Source organism: Nerophis ophidion, linkage group LG05 (assembly GCF_033978795.1).
Source record: "Nerophis ophidion isolate RoL-2023_Sa linkage group LG05, RoL_Noph_v1.0, whole genome shotgun sequence".
NCBI lineage: Eukaryota > Metazoa > Chordata > Actinopteri > Syngnathiformes > Syngnathidae > Nerophis > Nerophis ophidion.
Genome location: NC_084615.1, coordinates 36,131,709 through 36,150,698, shown reverse-complemented (window position 1 = coordinate 36,150,698; position 18,990 = coordinate 36,131,709). Strand labels below are relative to the sequence as shown.

Below are 18,990 nucleotides of genomic sequence, written 5' to 3'. Positions count from 1 at the left end.
AGCGGTGATACCCCTGACAAGCACTAGGTCTATCGTATTACCGTTGCGATGCGTGGGTTTATTTATTATTTGTGTGAGACCACAGCTATCAATTATAGTCTGGAGCGCTACGCACGGTGGGTCCGATGGGGTATTCATATGGATATTAAAGTCCCCCATTATGATTATATTATCGGCGTGTGTCACTAGATCAGCAACGAACTCTGAGAATTCATTGATAAAGTCCGAATAGGGCCCTGGGGGGCGGTAGATAACAGCCAGGTGTAGAGGCAGCGGTGTGACAGACCTCATAGTAAGCACCTCAAACGATTTATATTTATTATTTATATTAGGACTAAGGTTAAAGTTTTCGTTGTATATTAGTGCGACCCCCCCACCCCTTTTAAGCGGACGGGCAATATGCGCATGTGTAAAGTTAGGAGGACATGCCTCATTTAGCGCAAAAAAGTCGTTTGGTTTAAGCCAGGTTTCACTGAGACCGATGACGTTAAGATTGTTGTCTCTGATGATATCATTAACTAACAACGTTTTGGGAGACAATGATCTTATGTTTAAAAAACCTATATTATAGGTAGTGGGCTGTTTTAGGGAATTTTTGATCAAATTATCCGTAGTAGCAATATTAATAATGTTGTGTTTATTATGCCCAGTGCATTCAGTATAATTACGACCATATCTAGGAATTGATACGACGGGAATGTTCCGATTGTTTGATTGTTGCTTTGATAAACTGCACGCATCATGGTTAGCCACCTCAGTAACGGGGATTTTCCGATTGTTTGTTTGTTGCTTTGATAAACTGCACGCATCATAGTTAGCCACCTCAGTAACGGGGATTTTTCGATTGTTTGTTTGTTGCTTTGATAAACTGCACACATCATAGTTTGCCACCTCGGTAAAACACATGTCCAACTCTGAAACACTCAAAGCAGAAAAAACTTGTTCTAATTTAACAGACTCCTTACCCAGACCAGTAGTCTCGCATCTTTCATCTAAATCCGTCTTCAGGATGGAGGGAAGTGGTGTTCTGTGGGGATTAGCCTTCTGCTTTGTTTTAAGCCCCGCTCGGCATCCGCGTTTCCGATCACACCGCTGGCGTCTGCTCCGTAGACGGCCCCCGCTGCTACTAGACTCCCCTGCTTCACAGGCCGCTGGATGTAGCCGCCGACGTATTCCCATGCTAGTTAGCATGTTTAGCACGCACGCGTCTATCAGTCCAAAACGGCCCGATATGTCCATATCCAGAAGTGTCCATCTAAAGCTCGGCTGAGTAAACGTGTAATACTCTTCCATATCAGTAGGTGGCAGCCAGTAGCTAGCTTAGGGAAGGCTATGCAGAATGTTACTAAAACTGAACTGGCTACAAAGTAAACAAAAACAGAATGCTGGACAACAGCAAAGACTGTGGAGCAAAGACAGCATCCATAGCACATGACATGACAATCAACAATGTCCACACAAAGAAGGATAAAACCAACTGAAATATTCTTGATTTCTAAAACAAAGTAGATGCGGCAAATATTGCTCAAAGAAATACATGAAACTGCTACAGGAAAATACCATAAAAGAGAAAAATCCACCAACATAGGAGCGCAAGACAAGAACTAAAACACTACACACAGGAAAACAGCAAACCACTCAAAATAAGTCAAGGCGTGATGTGACAGGTGGTGACAGTACACCTACTAGAGCTGTATTGATGCATGCTTGGTTATGGTTTAAAGTCATATCCCACAATTGCGACAACAACTTTTTATTGTCAACTGAGTTTCGTTTTTTAATGATTTCTGCTGGTGGTGTGCCTCAGGATTTTTTCAACTCCAAAAATGTGCACTGGCTCGAACAAGGTTAAAAAACACTGGTGTAGACAATACATATTGGATATAAATGATAAATGGGTTGTACTTGTATAGCGCTTTTCTACCTTCAAGGTACTCAAAGCGCTTTGACACTCCTTCCACATTTACCCATTCACACACACATTCACACACTGATGGAGGGAGCTGCCATGCAAGGCGCCAACCAGCACCCATCAGGAGCAAGGGTGAAGTGTCTTGCTCAGGACACAACGGACGTGACGAGGTTGGTTCTAGGTGGGATTTGAACCAGTGACCCTTGGGTTGCGCACGGCCACTCTACCACTGCGCCACGCCGTCCCTATATCCATCCATCCATCCATTTTCTACCGCTTATTCCCTTTTGGGGTCGCGGGGGGCGCTGGCGCCTATCTCAGCTCCAATCGGGCAGAAGGCTGGGTACACCCTGGACAAGTCGCCACCTTATCGCAGGGCCAACACAGATAGACAGACAACATTCACACCCACATTCACACACTAGGGCCAATTTAGTGTTGCCAATCAACCTATCCCCAGGTGCATGTCTTTGGAAGTGGGAGGAAGCCGGAGTACGATATTGGATATGTGCTGGTGTAAATTTCGCTTCACAGTCACTTTTATAATCCGTTTTCCAAATGTGTTTGCAAGATGTTCGTTTGTGGAGGCGTTCTTTTGAGATTACAATGAAAACACAAATGTCCTTAATATGTTTGACAAAATAATAGAATGGAAAATGACACAATATGTAACCGCAATTATCAGTAGTTAAATTAGGAGCCTGTGTTTGCTCACGTAATGATAAAAGAAACGTTGTAACAGTATGTTCACTATTTTATTTAGGACAAAATTCCAATAAGAAACATATGTTTAATGTACCGGAAGATTTGAAGTTAAGATAAAGCCAATAATGCCATTTTTTGTGGTGCCCTTTATTTATAAAATTATCGTAAAGTATCGAAATACATTTTGGTATTGGTACCGGTACCAAAATATTGGTATCGGGACAACCCTACTGGAAATAGTTTTCAAGCCAAAATAGTGCTTAAACTGAACCCGGATCTTAAATTACGTTTTTACGACTGAATTTTTTGTGCAAGCGAATGTTGATGAGTGAATGGGAAAGGGATCCAGAGCCTAAGAGATACTGGTTTGGTTGTTTGCCTCCATAAACAGCCACAACAGAGAAGGATCAAATTATTCATATTGCAGCCGATATTTAAGAATTCTAATGTTTGTGGCACAGTAGTAAAACCTAAAGTTTCGTAGTGCTAATCCTCCCGACGATTTAGGTCTCTGCAAATATTGCTCACGTAAACTGGAAGTCTTTTTATTCCAAATGAAGTCTAAAATCTGACTATGTAATTTACCCCAAGAAGGAATGAGAGAGAAAAAGTGGTATAATACTGTGTATCATGGAAACGAATAGCACAGCTATTTCTTTTCAGACGCGGTCGAAAACAAACTTTGTAAACCGTATGTTAAATCACTGGTCACAACATTAGGTACACCTGTTCACTCTCGGATAAATACAGAGCTGAATAAAAAATATGCTTTTACCAGAGGAAGCAGCCATAACAGTCTCACAGCCAGAAGCAAAGGAGTCTGGTCCACAGCAGATAATAGAAATGCGTCCACCACAGTGGGATGTCACACTGTGACTACTTTTTAAAAAACACCCCAAAACAGCAATCAAAGGCTTCCAAAACTACCTCAATCCACAAACCTTATAATTTGATGCTTTGGGATTGTTTAACAAGAGTTTCCAAAATTGTAACAGCATTTTTAGGTAAAAACAGAGGAAAATCGCCAGAGGTCTCCTTTAATATTATTAGGAAAAAGTCATCAAATTATTACGCGTGAGAGATTTCTCTATGCTATTGAATGACAAAGTGTTTTCAAACTTCTGACTGTTACAGTCTATAATATATATAACCGTATTCTCACATATTGATAACATTTATAAAAATTGGATGTTTTAATTATGAATGCAATAATTATAATAGTAATTTTAATCTTGTGTTTATTTTAGGGCTGGACAATTAAACACATTTTTATTTCAAGTTCAATTATGGTTTCTCACGATTAGTAAAATATAGTAATGGGGGAAAAAACGATGAATACGCAATGCATGCAAATTCCGGAGCTTGTGGCGGTGAAACAGATGAGGAGCAAATGAGTGAAAAAAGAGCCCCATGAATACGAGAAGTTTGGAAGGGCACCATGGTTGCTATTTTTTTAATTGACTCAGCGCTATTATGCCTAATCAATAATCACTTACCTCAACAAAAAGTAAGTGATAGGATTTCTTTGTTCACATAACATCTAAGAAGGACAGCTCCAGACTTGAGAAACTGATCAGGCGGGCCGGTTCTACAATCGTAATGAAACTGGACTCACTGGTGACGGTGGCAGAGAAGAGGACTGTTGACAAACTAGTGAGCATCCTGGATGATGCCAGTCACCCCCTGCATAGCGTTATCAGTAGCCAGAGGAGCCTGTTCAGTGCTAAACTGCTTCATCCCGAGTGCAGGACTAATAGACTCAAAAACTCCTTTGTCCCACACACCATTAGACTGTACAACTCCTCTCTGGGGCAGGGGGCGGGGGGTACTAGGATGACAGGGGATGCAAAACAATAACAGTACAATACGTTTTCATAACATGGTCACTACTGCCTACTTTGTCTTGTTATATTCTTATTTTACTGTTATATATATATATATATATATATATTTTCCCATTGTTGCTTTTAATTTTTTTATTCTTATTGTACTATTTCTGTATTTTGTTTCCATTTAAACCCCCATTATTTACACTTTACTTTTATTTGAATTGATTTCAACTCTGTACACTGCTACTGGAATTTTAATTTTCCTGAAGGAACTCTCTTGAAGGAATCAATAAAGTACTATCTGTCTATCTATCGATCTATGGATCATGATTGGCCAATAAAACGGAATCCACTGATAAATGCAAAATAATATCAGGGAAATTGACTTAAATGTACATGAAATGTTGTCATTGTGAGGAGAAGAAACATTTGTTTGGGAAAATAATGTATCTGGTAGCGCTCATTTATCTCTGTTCTGAACTAAACAATCAATATCGAGACGGCGACTAAACTACAAAGCTAAAGCTAACAAGAACAATCCATACATTCACAAATCTCATCTGCTTGTGTTGTTGTGAACAACATCATGTATGTAAGATCAATGCACAAACAGTGGTTGCAACTTGAGACACACTCTGTTTTTTCTGACAGCCTCAAGTAGCCTCTTTACTCGTCAAACTGAGAACAACAGCACAGCACACTTCCCACCCCTTCACAATAATAGCCGGTTTGACTGCGCTAACAAAAAAAAGGTTTCAAAAAAGTACCTCGTACAAACATAATGTACTTAAAGCACTTATTAATACATTTACACAATTGTAATGCTCTGACGTAAAATACTGGTCAAAAGTGTCCAAAGATGCATCGCAACAATAAATGAGAGGATTTTTGCATTAAATAAACAATTTTTTAGATTTTACTTCACACAAAAAGCACACACTCTATGGTGGTAAAAAATAAGTGTAAAAGCTACAAAATTGAATTAAAAACAGTTTAAACAGAAGAAAATAATGTATTGTTTTTTATATCGCTATTTTTTTTAATTTATTGTTATTGCTATTATTATTTTACATGTTGTGGTTGATTTGTTGCTAATTTATATAATTTTTTTAAACTATATTTGAAGTTAAGTTTATGAGTAGATAAGTAAATCGTCATGTTTTTAAATTAATGAATAATCGTGTAAATAATCGTGATTACGATATCGATCAAAATAATTGTGATTATTATTTTTGCCATCATCTTCCAGCCCTACAATTTATTATCTATTTATGTATGCTTTATTTTTTGACTGGGTCATAACGAGTACAGTTTGTCATCTGTCTTTGTAATATATAATACACATTTTTTTAATGCTAATTACTAATCTATATTGTTATTATTTTTGTTATTATCATTATTATTATATTTCAGACACTGTAATCCAACACAGGCGATGTGTCAGAAAATCTCCCTACTAATAATCTCCCTAAATATTAATATTTAAACTATTCATTTGTTTTATATTAATAATTATAACCATCAAATATTTATTTCATAATATTTTTCATAGTTTATACATGTTAAACAAATTTTTATAGATCTATTTTGCCGCTGCATAATATTATTAACAATTGGATATTTTAATTCGGAATTTAATAGTTATGATAAAAATAATCATGCGTTTATACAACTATGTATTTATTATTCATTTATGTGTGCCTTATGTTGTGGCTGTGTTGTACTAAGTGCAGTCCTTTAGCTCAATAAGATCATCAAATATTAGAAAGACAAATGTGCTTATAATGAGGTATTTTGATCTATCAGTCTCTTCAGACCACTAATTGTAACATTTGGACTGGCCAAGGGTGCAGTGTTGTGTTTTGGCCAGTTTTTATTTTAGTATCATGTCTTTCAACTTAGTGTCATTTATCTTAATGTGACACTGAAGGGGAATGTGTTGTGGTTTCATGAAGTAATAATGTTGTTACTGGATACCACACGCTGCTCTAATGGATAATTAACGCCTTCTCAGTCTGGCCGCAGTATTTATTACTACTCATTTAGTTTCTGAGAGCTTTGTCTCATTTAAATGAAGAAAGAAATGGACGCCGCTTGACTGGCGGAGTGTGTCATCTATCTTTTCAGTCAGTGAGGACGAGGCTATAACGGAGTACAACTGAACTCTGCAATCTTCCAGAGATGGAGGTCAGGCGGGACACACGAATGGAATGTTAACTAAGTGTAAAAAGACGTGATTGCCTTCTATAGCTGTCATTATGTAAACCACCAGATGCTCCTCTCATTAATTACTTGAACATGCAAGGCTATTCATTCTATCTACCATCACACCAGTCTGGCTGTATTCTACCAACATACCCGTTTAACTAATTATGATTTTACCTACCCACAAGTCTTATGCTAATACCAACATGCATAGCAGCCTACCTTGTTCTTATGAGCCACCCTACCAACACACCCATCCCAATATTTAAGAGCATAAATTCATGGAGCAACACAAATGATTGTTAAACGGAAAACATCCATCCATCCATCCATTTTCTACCGCTTATTCCCTTTGGGGTTGCGGGTGCGCTTTCCATGGTGTACCCTACGTTCCGCCCGAACGGAAAACAATGGAACTGAAAACCTTCAGCAGCATATATTACAAAAGTCCGTAATTACACAAGGATATAAATCCAGACACAATTGTTTTCTTTCACACCAGGATTATTTTTTTTATTTTACAGACTAACAATAATCAATAGAGTTATATCTATCTATCTGTATAACGAAAACATTAAAATAGACAACAAACTGTCAATTATTCAATTAAACAGCAGAAGTTTGTATGCTACCTACAACAATGTGAAACATTTTTTGGAACAATTCAACAAACCCTTCCAAGTTATTGCTGACTCAGAAACATGGATGGATGCTAAAAAAAAGGAATGGATTTTGACCTGGAAGGATATAAACTAAATAATATCAACAGAACCAACGGGAACGTAGTGGGAGTAGCTGTGTATGTGATGAAGAACCTAAACTACAAAGTGGTAAAAAAATATGTCACTAGCTATTGATGATATCCAAGAATGTGTAACCATTGAAATATGTCATGAATAAAGCAAAAACTTACTGTTCAGATCGCCAAAGTCAAAACATTGATACGTTTGAGAACTGGATTAGGGCAACTAATCAATGAAATCAGTCAAAAATAACAAACAAAAGCCCAAAGATTACTTTAATGACAGGACGTACAGCCTGAGTTTATATCCTAAAATCACAAGGCCAAGCGGAATCTCAGGACACAGCGTCACACTTATTGATGATATTTTTACTAAAGACAAGAAGTGGCCTGCTAATATCTGACACCAGTGATCATCTATTTCCTAATATATGACGTAAATTACAAGAAGAGGAATATTGATGACAAAAATATATTTTGAAGAATATGTACAGAACAACATATGACAGCTTTCAAAAATGATCTGAGAAAACAGAGTTGGGACTTTGTCTACAGTGAAAATAGTGTAGATGATGCATATAGTATTTTTGTTTTTAAAACCTTGGAGATGCTTTATGACAAACACTGTTGATTGAAACAACTTAGTAAGTGTTAACAGAAAAATAATCAACCATGCTTGCAAAATGCTTGCAAAATGAAGAATACATCATATAGAACATTTATAACACAAAGATCTACAGAGGCAGACAAGTACAAAACGTTTAAGAATAAGCTAACTAACATACTACGAACATGTGGAAAATAATACTACAGTCAATTATTGGAACGAAAGAAAAACAATATGAGAGCTACCTATGGCATCCAAAATAGCATTATTAAAAATGGTGCAAATAAGGACTATCCTAAATACTTCTCAGGTGGAAATGTAAAAAATTACAATACGAACAAAGTAGTCGAAAGCTTCAATAAATGCTTTGTGAACATTGGACCAAATCTGGAGGAAAAGATTCCAGATCCCTAGTCAGTGCCTCGTCAAATGAACCAATTAAAAAGATGGTTTGACAAAAACAGACTATCTTTGAATCTCAGCAGAACTAAAATAATGCTATTTGGTAACAGTAGATGAGAGAGTCAAACACAAATACAAATAGATGGAGTAGACATTGAAAGGGTAAAAGAAAACAAATTTTGGGGTATAGAAAATGGATGATAAAATTAAATGGTAACCTTATATAAAACATATGCAACATAAAGTAAAAGGAAACATGTCACTAATGAATAAAGCAAAACATGATCCATCCATCCATCCATTTTCTACCGCTTATTCCCTTTTGGGGTCGCGGGGGGCGCTGGCGCCTATCTCAGCTACAATCGGGCGGAAGGCGGGGTACACCCTGGACAAGTCGCCACCTCATCGCAGGGCCAACACAGATAGACAGACAACATTCACACTCACATTCACACACTAGGGCCAATTTAGTGTTGCCAATCAACCTATTCCCAGGTGCATGTCTTTGGAAGTGGGAGGAAGCCGGAGTGATCTGGACCAAAAATCACTTCATATTGTTTACTGCTCGCTAGTGTTACCATAACTGAGTTATTGTGTAGAAATATAGGGAAACAACCACAAATATGCACTTCATTCACAAATAGTGTTAAAAAAAAGATCCATCAGAATAATACATAATGTTGGATATAAAGAACATACAAACCCTTTATTTATTGAATTACAATTATTAAAATTTAACGATTTAGTGCATTTGCAAACAGCAAAAATTATGTACAAAGCAAACTATAACCTGCTACCCAAGAATGTACAACAACTCTTTTCAACAAGAGAGGAGAAATATAACCTTAGAGGAAAATGTTATTTAAAACATTTGTTTGCTCGTACGACACTTTTAAAACCTTTAGCTTATTCATACGTGGAAGTAAATAATGGAATTGATTATCAAAAGAAATCAAACAATGCACCAATATTATTCAGTTTAAGAGACTGTTTAAACTACAAGTCTTCACAAAGTACACAGAACAAGAAATATGATGAACATTTTGAAAACTTTTTTTTTTTTTTTTAGATAATGATTATGTATTTTATATTTGTTTACTTGCTATGGTATGTTATTTATCTATTATTATTTTTATTTACTGTTCTGTTACAGAAAACAAGGAAATGGGTTGAAATTGCTATGGTATAAAAAGAGGTAGCATTAAAGAAGCTCTGCTTATTCCTACTCCTTTTTGGATGTGCTGTAATGATACAACTGGAAATATGTGATGCATTTAATGGATTAGATTTATATCGCGCTTTTCTAATGTTATATACTCAAAGCGCTCACAGAGAAGTGGGAACCCATCATTCATTCACACCTGGTGGTGGTAAGCTACATCTGTAGCCACAGCTGCCCTGGGGTAGACTGACGGAAGCGTGGCTGCCAGTTTGCGCCTACGGCCCCTCCGACCACCACCAATCATTAGTTCATCATTCATTCACCAGTGTGAGCAGCATCCGGGGCAAAGGGTGAAGTGTCTTGCCCAAGGACACAATGGCAGCGACTTTGATGTCAATAGGTGGGAAGCGAACCTGCAACCCTCAGGTTTCTGGCACGGCCGCTCTACCCACTACGCCATGCCGCCCATCTCTGTATTAAGGTGTTGACATAGTCTAGATGCCTCGTTACGTAAATGGCAAGTGTTTGAATACTGCAAGTCATCCTATGTTTATGTAATTTCATGGCGTTTTATAATTGTGATAGAGGCGAGAATGCAGGCTTTGCAGACTAGCCTTAATGGTAACTGCAGTATGTTTACGCTTGAAGGACAAGAGATAACCACTCTACTTTCAGCAAGAGTAGACATTAGGTTAAAGCCTTTTGTGTTTCAGAAGCACATTAATGATGTGAAATGAAGAGACAGTAAGACTGATCGGGTGCAATGAGGTGGGCTAGGGGAGGGGATAGATAACAGGCTGAGCAAGATGAGCATTACATTGTATCGTATGCATTTTCCAAATAAACTGAAATTGAACTGAACTTGACCATGTATCAAGTTACCAACTACATCCTGCCCATATACCGCCCAACATGGTAGTCAGGCCACCTTTCTCCCTACCTACACACAAACCTAGCCATACCCTACCAACATACCGATCAAACAAGTTATGAAATACCTGCGTACCAAACAATCCAACCAGCTCCCTTCAGTTTCTGCCTTTATACAGTACCTACCCACATACCGGTGGAATTACTTAACCATGGTACATAAGCAGTTAGCTTATGTACCAAAAGCTAACTGCTTTTGGTACATAAGTATTGAGTCTTTGCTCAGTACTTTGTTGAAGCACTTTTAGCAGCAATTACAGCCAACAACAATGTTGTTGTATATTGTTGTATCAAATATACAACAATATACAAATATTGTTGTATATTTGATGGTCGTGTGATGGGTGATGAGCCAAGAAGACGCCAAGAAGAATAGTCAAACACAAAACTGTATTTGTTTCAGCGTGCCTCGAACTAGAGCGGCAACTCTCGGAGAAGAAGAGGGCCGAATCTTTGTCTTTTAAATACCATTTTACACAAAGACCCTTACTCTTTGTGGTTCTCGTTTTGGTGCCGGTCAGTCTGGCCAACACCCAGTTTGCTGCTCAGCCAGTCAGCCTATTTCCTGAGATCAGTTTGAGTCGGGTGACCTCCGACCCCTATCCTCTACCCCAATCTGTGGCGCTTCCTGCCAAATGTTGCTAATGTCTTCATTACCCCTCCTAAACTCCAAACCTACATGCCTGTGATTCCCATTCTCAGGAGTGCTTGTGCTGGACATGCACTTTTGACCTAAGAAGTTTTCTCTAAAGTTAAAGTACCAATGATTGTCACACACACACTAGGTGTGGCGAAATTATTCTCTGCATTTGACCCATCACCCTTGATCACCCCCTGGGAGGTGAGGGGAGCAGTGGGCAGCAGCGGTGCCGCGCACGGGAATCATTTTTGGTTATTTAACCCCCAATTCCAACCCTTAATGCTGAGTGCCAAGCAGGGAGGTAATGGGTCCCATTTTTATAGTCTTTGGTATGACTCAACCGTGGTTTGAACTCACGACCTACCGATCTCAGGGCGGACACTAAAGGATTCCAACACATACTATTTAGACTAAGACTTCCTTTTTTTTTTTATTGTCATTCAAATTTGAACTTTGCAGCACAGATAAGAACGAAATTGCGTTACATAAGCTCATGGTAGTGCAGGATAAAAAAAAGCAATAAGGTAAATATATAATTTAAAAAAAATATATAAATAATATATAAATATATATACATAAAATAAATAAATATGTATAAGTATATATAAATAAATAGATAGATTACTGTACAGATAAATATATTGCACTTTTTCACATGCGTCCACATTATGGATGTATTTTATATTGTCTTTTTTATTCCAGCGAGTTAATCCATTTTGGGGGGAGTTGAGGAGGTAATTTAATTATGATGCGTTCAAGAGTCTTACGGCCTGAGGGAAGAAGCTGTTACAGAACCTGGAGGTTCTGCTTCAGAGGCTGCAGAACCTCTTTCTAGAGTCAAGCAGTGAAAAAAGTTCTTGGTAGGGGTGGGAGGAGTCTTTGCAGATTTTATGAGCCCTGGTCAGGCAGCGGCTTTTTTCGATCTCCTGGATAGGAGGAAGAGGAGTCCTGATGATCTTTTCCGCCGTCATCACCACTCTCTGGAGAGACTTCCAGTCTGAGGCATTGCAGACTCCAGTCCAGACAGAGATGCTGTTGGTCAGCAGGCTCTCTATAGTGCCTCTGTAGAATGTGGTGAGAATGGGGGGAGGGAGCTGTGCTCTTTTCATTAGAGGCAAAAAGTACATGCGCTGCTGAGCTCTTTTTACAAGAGCTCCGGTGTGTAGGGACCAGGTTATATTGTCAGTTATCTGCACCCCCAGGAACTTGGTGTTGCTTACCATCTCCACCGCTGTGCAGTTGATGTAGAGTGGAGCGTGGCTGGACTGGTGCTTCCTGAAGCCAACGATGATCTCCTTGGTCTTGTTGACATTCAGGACCAGGTTGTTGGTTCTGCACCAGTCAACCATATAAGAAAATTGTACATGATATAATGAACCTCACTAGTTACCAGTCAATGAATTTCCCCCAGGGGTCTATAAAGTACATTCTATTCTATTCTATTCTATTCTATGCACCCGTTTAAAAAATAAAAAAATCTTAGATTTATATCGCGCTTTTCTAGACACTCAAAGCGCTCACGGGGAAGTGGGGCTCAACATTCATTCACACCTGGTGGTGGTAAGCTACAGCAGTAGCCACAGCTGCCCTGGGGTAGATTGACGGAAGTTTACTTATAACCCAACTCGCCAACCCGTACCGTAACAACATACCTATCAAACTACCTATAAATTACCTACCTACCGAACCACCTAGCCTTTACTTACACTTAAATTAACTTACGCTACTTACGCTTTACTTACATAGTGCATGCCTGTATACAGTACCTACACGTACCCTTCCAACATACCAATCCAACCACTTGTGAAACCTATCTGCTTACCATTAAACCAACACCTTTGAACTTGCTTATCTAGTCAGTTACCTACTTACCAATGTACTAACAAACTTATCCATACCCTACCAACATCTGACTACTTGTAAACCATAGGTTACAAATCTATCTACATGCCCACGCAGCCAACTATCAACAGTTCATGACTATGTACCTATCGGTCGACAATATATACCCATACCTTACCAGCCCAAGCAAGCACTACCAACAAACCTGTCTAACTACTTATGAACCATATATGGTATATACACATATGATGTCTATCCCAGGTGGAAATGGAGGACGTGGAGAACGAGGAGAATAGGTACAGCCTTTTCCTGCAACTGCTAGAGGCCGCAGACAAGTGTGAAGACTTCCAGACGCTCGTCCTGCTCCTACAAGCTTGGCCGCCCATGATGCAAGAAGATGTGTGAGACATTAAGTTATTGCCTATTAAACTGCAGACTAGCTAGCTAGTCCAGCGTGTACACATAATCCACCTCACAGCTACGCATGCCCTGCCTCCTTTTATGGACCTAGTGTTATTAGTTTTTACTGTATAATATGTAGCTCACAAACAAACATGCCTCCTTGGTAATGATTTTCTTAATTAGCAGCCACTTTGTAACCTAATGTGACATTAAGTTTTACATTAATGCTCACCACATTAGCAAGAATTTACCAGCAACAACACAACATCTGCCTAAGGGAAAGAAGCTTGTGTTTACGCTAATATTCAACTTCCAGTCGTTTGATATCCTTACCTCAGAAGCGCCAGTGCTGCCTGAGTGACAGTAGGGAGGTTAACAAACGTCCATATATTGATGAGTAGAAGCGCCATGCCGCTATAATGAGGCCATAATGCTAACCTCGCTATTAGCCAGCTGTTGACTGGAGCTTTTTAATGTAGCGCTGACTCCTCGCCACACTAATGATAATGCTAATAGCAACATCTGCGAATCTAATCAGTCTCTCTAAATCACTATTTTAAACCAAATATCCTTGAAGGTCATATTTCTTCAAATGCTATTCACCGACTTTGGAGAGCCAATTATTGTATGTAGAAGAGCATTGAAATGGTATTCATTAATGCCCGCCAATGAAAGGGCCTTCATGTGCTCATTGCAGGTATATGTTGCATTTTGTAGACAATAACATGTCTGCTCGCTTCCTGTCTCCAGGGCCCAATCGCAGCGTAACCCCTGGGTGGTGCTGACTTCAACCATGCTGACCCGCTGTCAGGGGTCGGAAGTCGACGTGGACCTGGGGCAGCAGGTTGTGACCATGGTGCGGTCCTTGTACAACAGTAAACACAAGCTCCCTCCACAGGTAAACTTAAATGTGTGGGTTTTTTTTATGTCGTAAAAAATGTAAATATACAAACGTAAAAGGTGAGTTATTATCAGAAAACGGTTTGAAGATGGTCTGTAAAAGATCATTTATGCAAACTTTTGACCTAAAGACCACTATTACATGTTATGTAGACCACAAGGAAGTTTTAAAGGCCTATTGAAATGAGATTTTCTTATTTAAACGGGGATAGCAGGTCCATTCTATGTGTCATACTTGATCATTTCGCGATATTGCCATGTTTTTGCTGAAAGGATTTAGTAGAGAACATCCACGATAAAGTTTACAACTTTTGGTGCTGATAAAAAAGCCTTGCCTTTACCGGAACTAGGAGATGATATGTGCGTGACGTCACGGGTTGTGGAGCTCCTCACATCTGAACATTGTTTACAATCATGCCCACCAGCAGCGAGAGCGATTCGGACCGAGAAAACGACAATTTACCCATTAATTTGAACGAGGATGAAAGATTCGTGGATGAGGAAAGTGAGAGTGAAGGACTAGGAAAAAAAAAAAGACTATACAGTGGGAGCGATTCAGATGTTATTAGACACATTTACTAGGATAATTCTGGAAAATCCCTTATCTGCTTATTGTGTTACTAGTGTTTTAGTGAGATTATATGGTCTTACCTGTACAACCTGAAGATCGGCCCCGCACCTCTCTTCAGCACCAGTCGACGGGTGGTGGCGATGCCCATCTCTGCCTTTCGCAAGGGACCCTCCTCCAAAAACTATCTTTTTAAATGATCGCTGCATAATACACTGTACTTTGTGTGCGTGGTCCAATCCAACAGTGTTCGCTTGACCACTCTGTTCCATAGCAAAGCTTCACCGTCATCTTTTGGGAATGTAAACAAAGAAACACCGGCTGTGTTTGTGTTGCTAAAGGCGGCCGCAATACACCGCTTCCCACCTACAGCTTTCTTCTTTGATGTCTCCATTATCCAATGAACAAATTGCAAAAGACATATGTCCAGAATACTATGGAATTATGCGATGAAAACAGACGACTTATAGCTGGGAACGGTGCTGGAACAAAATGTCATCTACAATGCGTGACGTCACGTCGCGTCATCATACCGCGACGTTTCAGCAGGATACTTTGGCGCAAAATTTAAAATTGAGATTTAGTAAAGTAAACCGGCCGTTTTGGTATGTGTTGCACTGTTAAGATTTCATCATTGATGTACAAACTATCAGACTGCGTGGTCGGTAGTAGTGGGTTTCAGTAGGCCTTTAAGTTTTAAATATAGAAAAAAATCATCATATGACCCCTTTACTTAAGTAGGAAGGAAGTGATATTTGAATGCAGGTAGCTAGCTAATTAGATACCTTGCTAGCTTGGAGATCATTGTCAGATCGGTGGGTTGTTGCAGTAGCTACCTAATTCGACAAGTAGGTTTTCATATTAATACAGCATTAAATGTATAAGTCACATTTACAATACTATCCCATCTTTTGGTAGTTAGCAATTTAATGACGCACAGTGCATTCAGAAAATATTCACTGCGCTTCACTTTTTCAAATGTATTTTATGTTACAGCTTTCGTCCAAAATGGAATATATTGATTTTTGTTCTCAAAATTCGGCAGACAATATCCCATAATGACAATTAGAAAATACTTTATTTAAAAAACAATGCAAATGTGTTAACAATTAAAAAAAACACGTCTACATAAGTGTGGAAGTCTTTGCTCAATACTTTGTTGAAGCACTTTTAGCAGCAATTACAGCCAAAAGTATTTTTGAATACAATGCCACGAACTTGGCACACCTATCTTTGGGCACATTCTCCCATTTCTCTTTGCAGCACCTCTCAACCTCCATCAAGTTGGATGGGAAGTTTTGGTTTTCATCCAGGATGTCTCTGTGCATTGCTGCACTCATCTTAGTCTAGTCAGGGAGGTGACCAAGAACATGGTGGTCACTCTGTCAGAGCTACAGCATTCCTCTGTGTAGAGAGGAGAACCTTCCAGAAGGAAAACCATCTCTGCAGCAATCCACTAATCAGGCCTGCATGGTAGATTGACCAGACGGAAGACATTTCTTAGTAAGAAGTTTTCCAAAATGCAACTGAAAGACATTCAGAACATGGAAACTAAATTATCTGGTCTGATGATACACAGATTGACTTATGTGGTGTGAATGCCAGGCATCATGTTTTGGAGGAAACCAGACCCTTCTAATCACCAGGCCAATACCATCCCTACAGTGAGGCATTGAGGGGACAGCATCATGCTATGGTGATTCAGGGACTTGAAGACTAGTTAGGATAGAGGGGAAGATGAATGCAGCATTGTACAGAGACATCCTGGATTAAAATAATGTTTCTCATCCAACCTGATGGAGCTTGAGAGGTGCTGCAACAAGGAATTGGTGAAACTGCCCAAAGATAGGTGTGCCAAGCTTATTGCATCGTATTCAAACAGACTTGAGGCTGTAATTGCTGCCAAAGGCGTATCAATAAAATATTGAGCAAACACTGTGAGTACTTTTGATTTTTTATTTGTCTTTTTTAATGAATATTCAAAATAAAAAAAACTTTTCACATTGTAATTGTGTTGTATTGTCTGTCAAATCCATCCATCCATCCATCTTCTTCCGCTTATCCAAGGTCGGGTCGCGGGGGTAGCAGCCTAAGCAGGGAAGCCCAGACTTCCCTCTCCCCAGACACTTCGTCCAGCTCTTCCTGGGGGATCCTGAGGCGTTCCCAGGCCAGCCGGTAGACGTAGTCCTTCTAACTTGTCCTGGGTCTTACCCGTGGTCTCCTACCGGTTGTACGTGCCCTAAACACCTCCCTAGGGAGGCGTTCGGGTAGCATCCTGACCACCTCATCTGGCTCTTCTCGATGTGGAGAAGCAGCGGCTTTACTTTGAGCTTCTCTCGGATGACAGAGCTTCTCACCCTATCTCTAAGGAAGAGCCCCGCCACCCGGCGGAGGAAACTCATTTCGGCCGCTTGTACCCGTGATCTTGTCATTTTGGTCATGACTCAAAGTTCAAGACCATAGGTGAGGATGGGAACGTAGCTCAACCGGCAAATTGAGAGCTTTGCCTTCCGCCTCAGCTCCTTCTTCACCACAACGGATCGATACAGCGTCCGCATTACTGAATACGCCGCACCGATCCGCCAGTCGATCTCATGATCCACTCTTCCGTCACCCGTGAACAAGACTCCTAGGTACTTGAATTCCTTCACTTGGGGGAGGGTCTCCTTCCATAACCGGAGATGGCATTCCACCCTTTTCCGGGCGAGAACCACGGACTCGGACTTGGAGGTGGTGATTCTCATTTCGGTTGCTTCACACTCGGCTGCAAACCGATCGAGTGAGAGCTGAAGATCCCGGCCAGATGAAGCCATCAGGACCACATCATCTGAAAAAAGCAGAGACCTAATCCCGCGGCCACCAAACCGGAACCCCTCAACGCCTTGACTGCGCCTAGAGATTCTGTCCATAAATGTTATGAACAAAATCAGTGACAAAGGACAGCCTTGGCGGAGTCCAACCCTCACTGGAAACGTGTCTGACTTACTACCAGCAATGCGGACCAAGCTCTGACACTGATCATACAGGGAGCAGACCGCCACAATCAGACAGTCCGGTACCCCATACTCTCTGAGCACTCCCCACAGGACTTCCCGAGGGCCACGGTCGAATGCCTTCTCCAAGTCCACAAAACACATGTAGACTGGTTGTGCAAACTCCCATGCACCCTCGAGGACCGTGCCGAGAGTATAGAGCTAGTCCACAGTTCCACAACCAGGACGAAAACCACACTGTTCCTGCTGAATCCGAGGTTCGACTATCCAGCGTAGCCTCCTCTCCAGTCCACCTGAATAAACTTTACCGGGAAGACTGAGGAGTGTGATCCCACAATAGTTGGAACACACCCTCCGGTCCCCCTTCTTAAAGAAAGGGACCACCACCCCGGTCTGCCAATCCAGAGGAACCGCCCCCGATGTCCACGCAATGCTGCAGAGTCTTGTCGACCAAGACAGCCCCATGGCATCCAAAACCCTAAGGAACTGCGGGCAGATCTCACCGAGGAGCTTTTTAACTACCTCAGCCCCAGAAATAGGAGAGCCCACCACAGATTCCCCAGACACTGTTTCCTCATAGGAAGACGTGTTAGTGGGATTGAGTAAGTCTTTGAAGTATTCCTTCCACCGATCCACAACATCCGCAGTCGAGGTCAGCAGAACACCATCCCCAACATACACGGTGTTGACAGTGCACTGCTTCCCCTTCCTGAGGCGGCGGATGGTGGTCCAGAATCGCTTCGAAGCCATCCGGAAGTCGTTTTCCATGGCTTCCCCGAACTCCTCCCATGTCCGAGTTTTTGCCTCCGCAACCGGCGAAGCTGCACACCCCTTGGCCTGTCGGTACTTGTCCACTGCCTCCAAAGTCCTATGAGCCAAAAGAACCCGATAGGACTCCTTCTTCAGCTTGACGGCATCCCTCACCGCTGGGGTCCACCAACAAGTTTTAGGATTACCGCCACGACAGGCACCAACTACCTTGCAGCCACAGCCCCAATCAGCCGCCTCGACAATAGAGGTGCGGAACATGGTCCACTCGGACTCAATGTCTATCACATGTTCAAAGTTCTTCCGGAGGTGGGAATTGAAACTCTCTCTGACAGGAGACTCTGCCAGACGTTCCCAGCAGACCCTCACAATGCATTTGGGCC

General features: G+C 40.7%; 1 protein-coding gene across 1 annotated transcript in view; it reads left to right on the top strand.

Moving 5' to 3' along the window:
- The window catches only part of nbas (NBAS subunit of NRZ tethering complex), a 383,924-nt gene that overhangs the window by 335,793 nt on the left and 29,141 nt on the right, over positions 1 to 18,990 (top strand). Inside the window, exons 50-51 of the mRNA XM_061900721.1 lie at positions 13,238 to 13,377; positions 14,129 to 14,276. Coding sequence (XP_061756705.1) covers positions 13,238 to 13,377; positions 14,129 to 14,276 — 288 coding nt within the window. The remainder of the gene's footprint in view (positions 1 to 13,237; positions 13,378 to 14,128; positions 14,277 to 18,990) is intronic.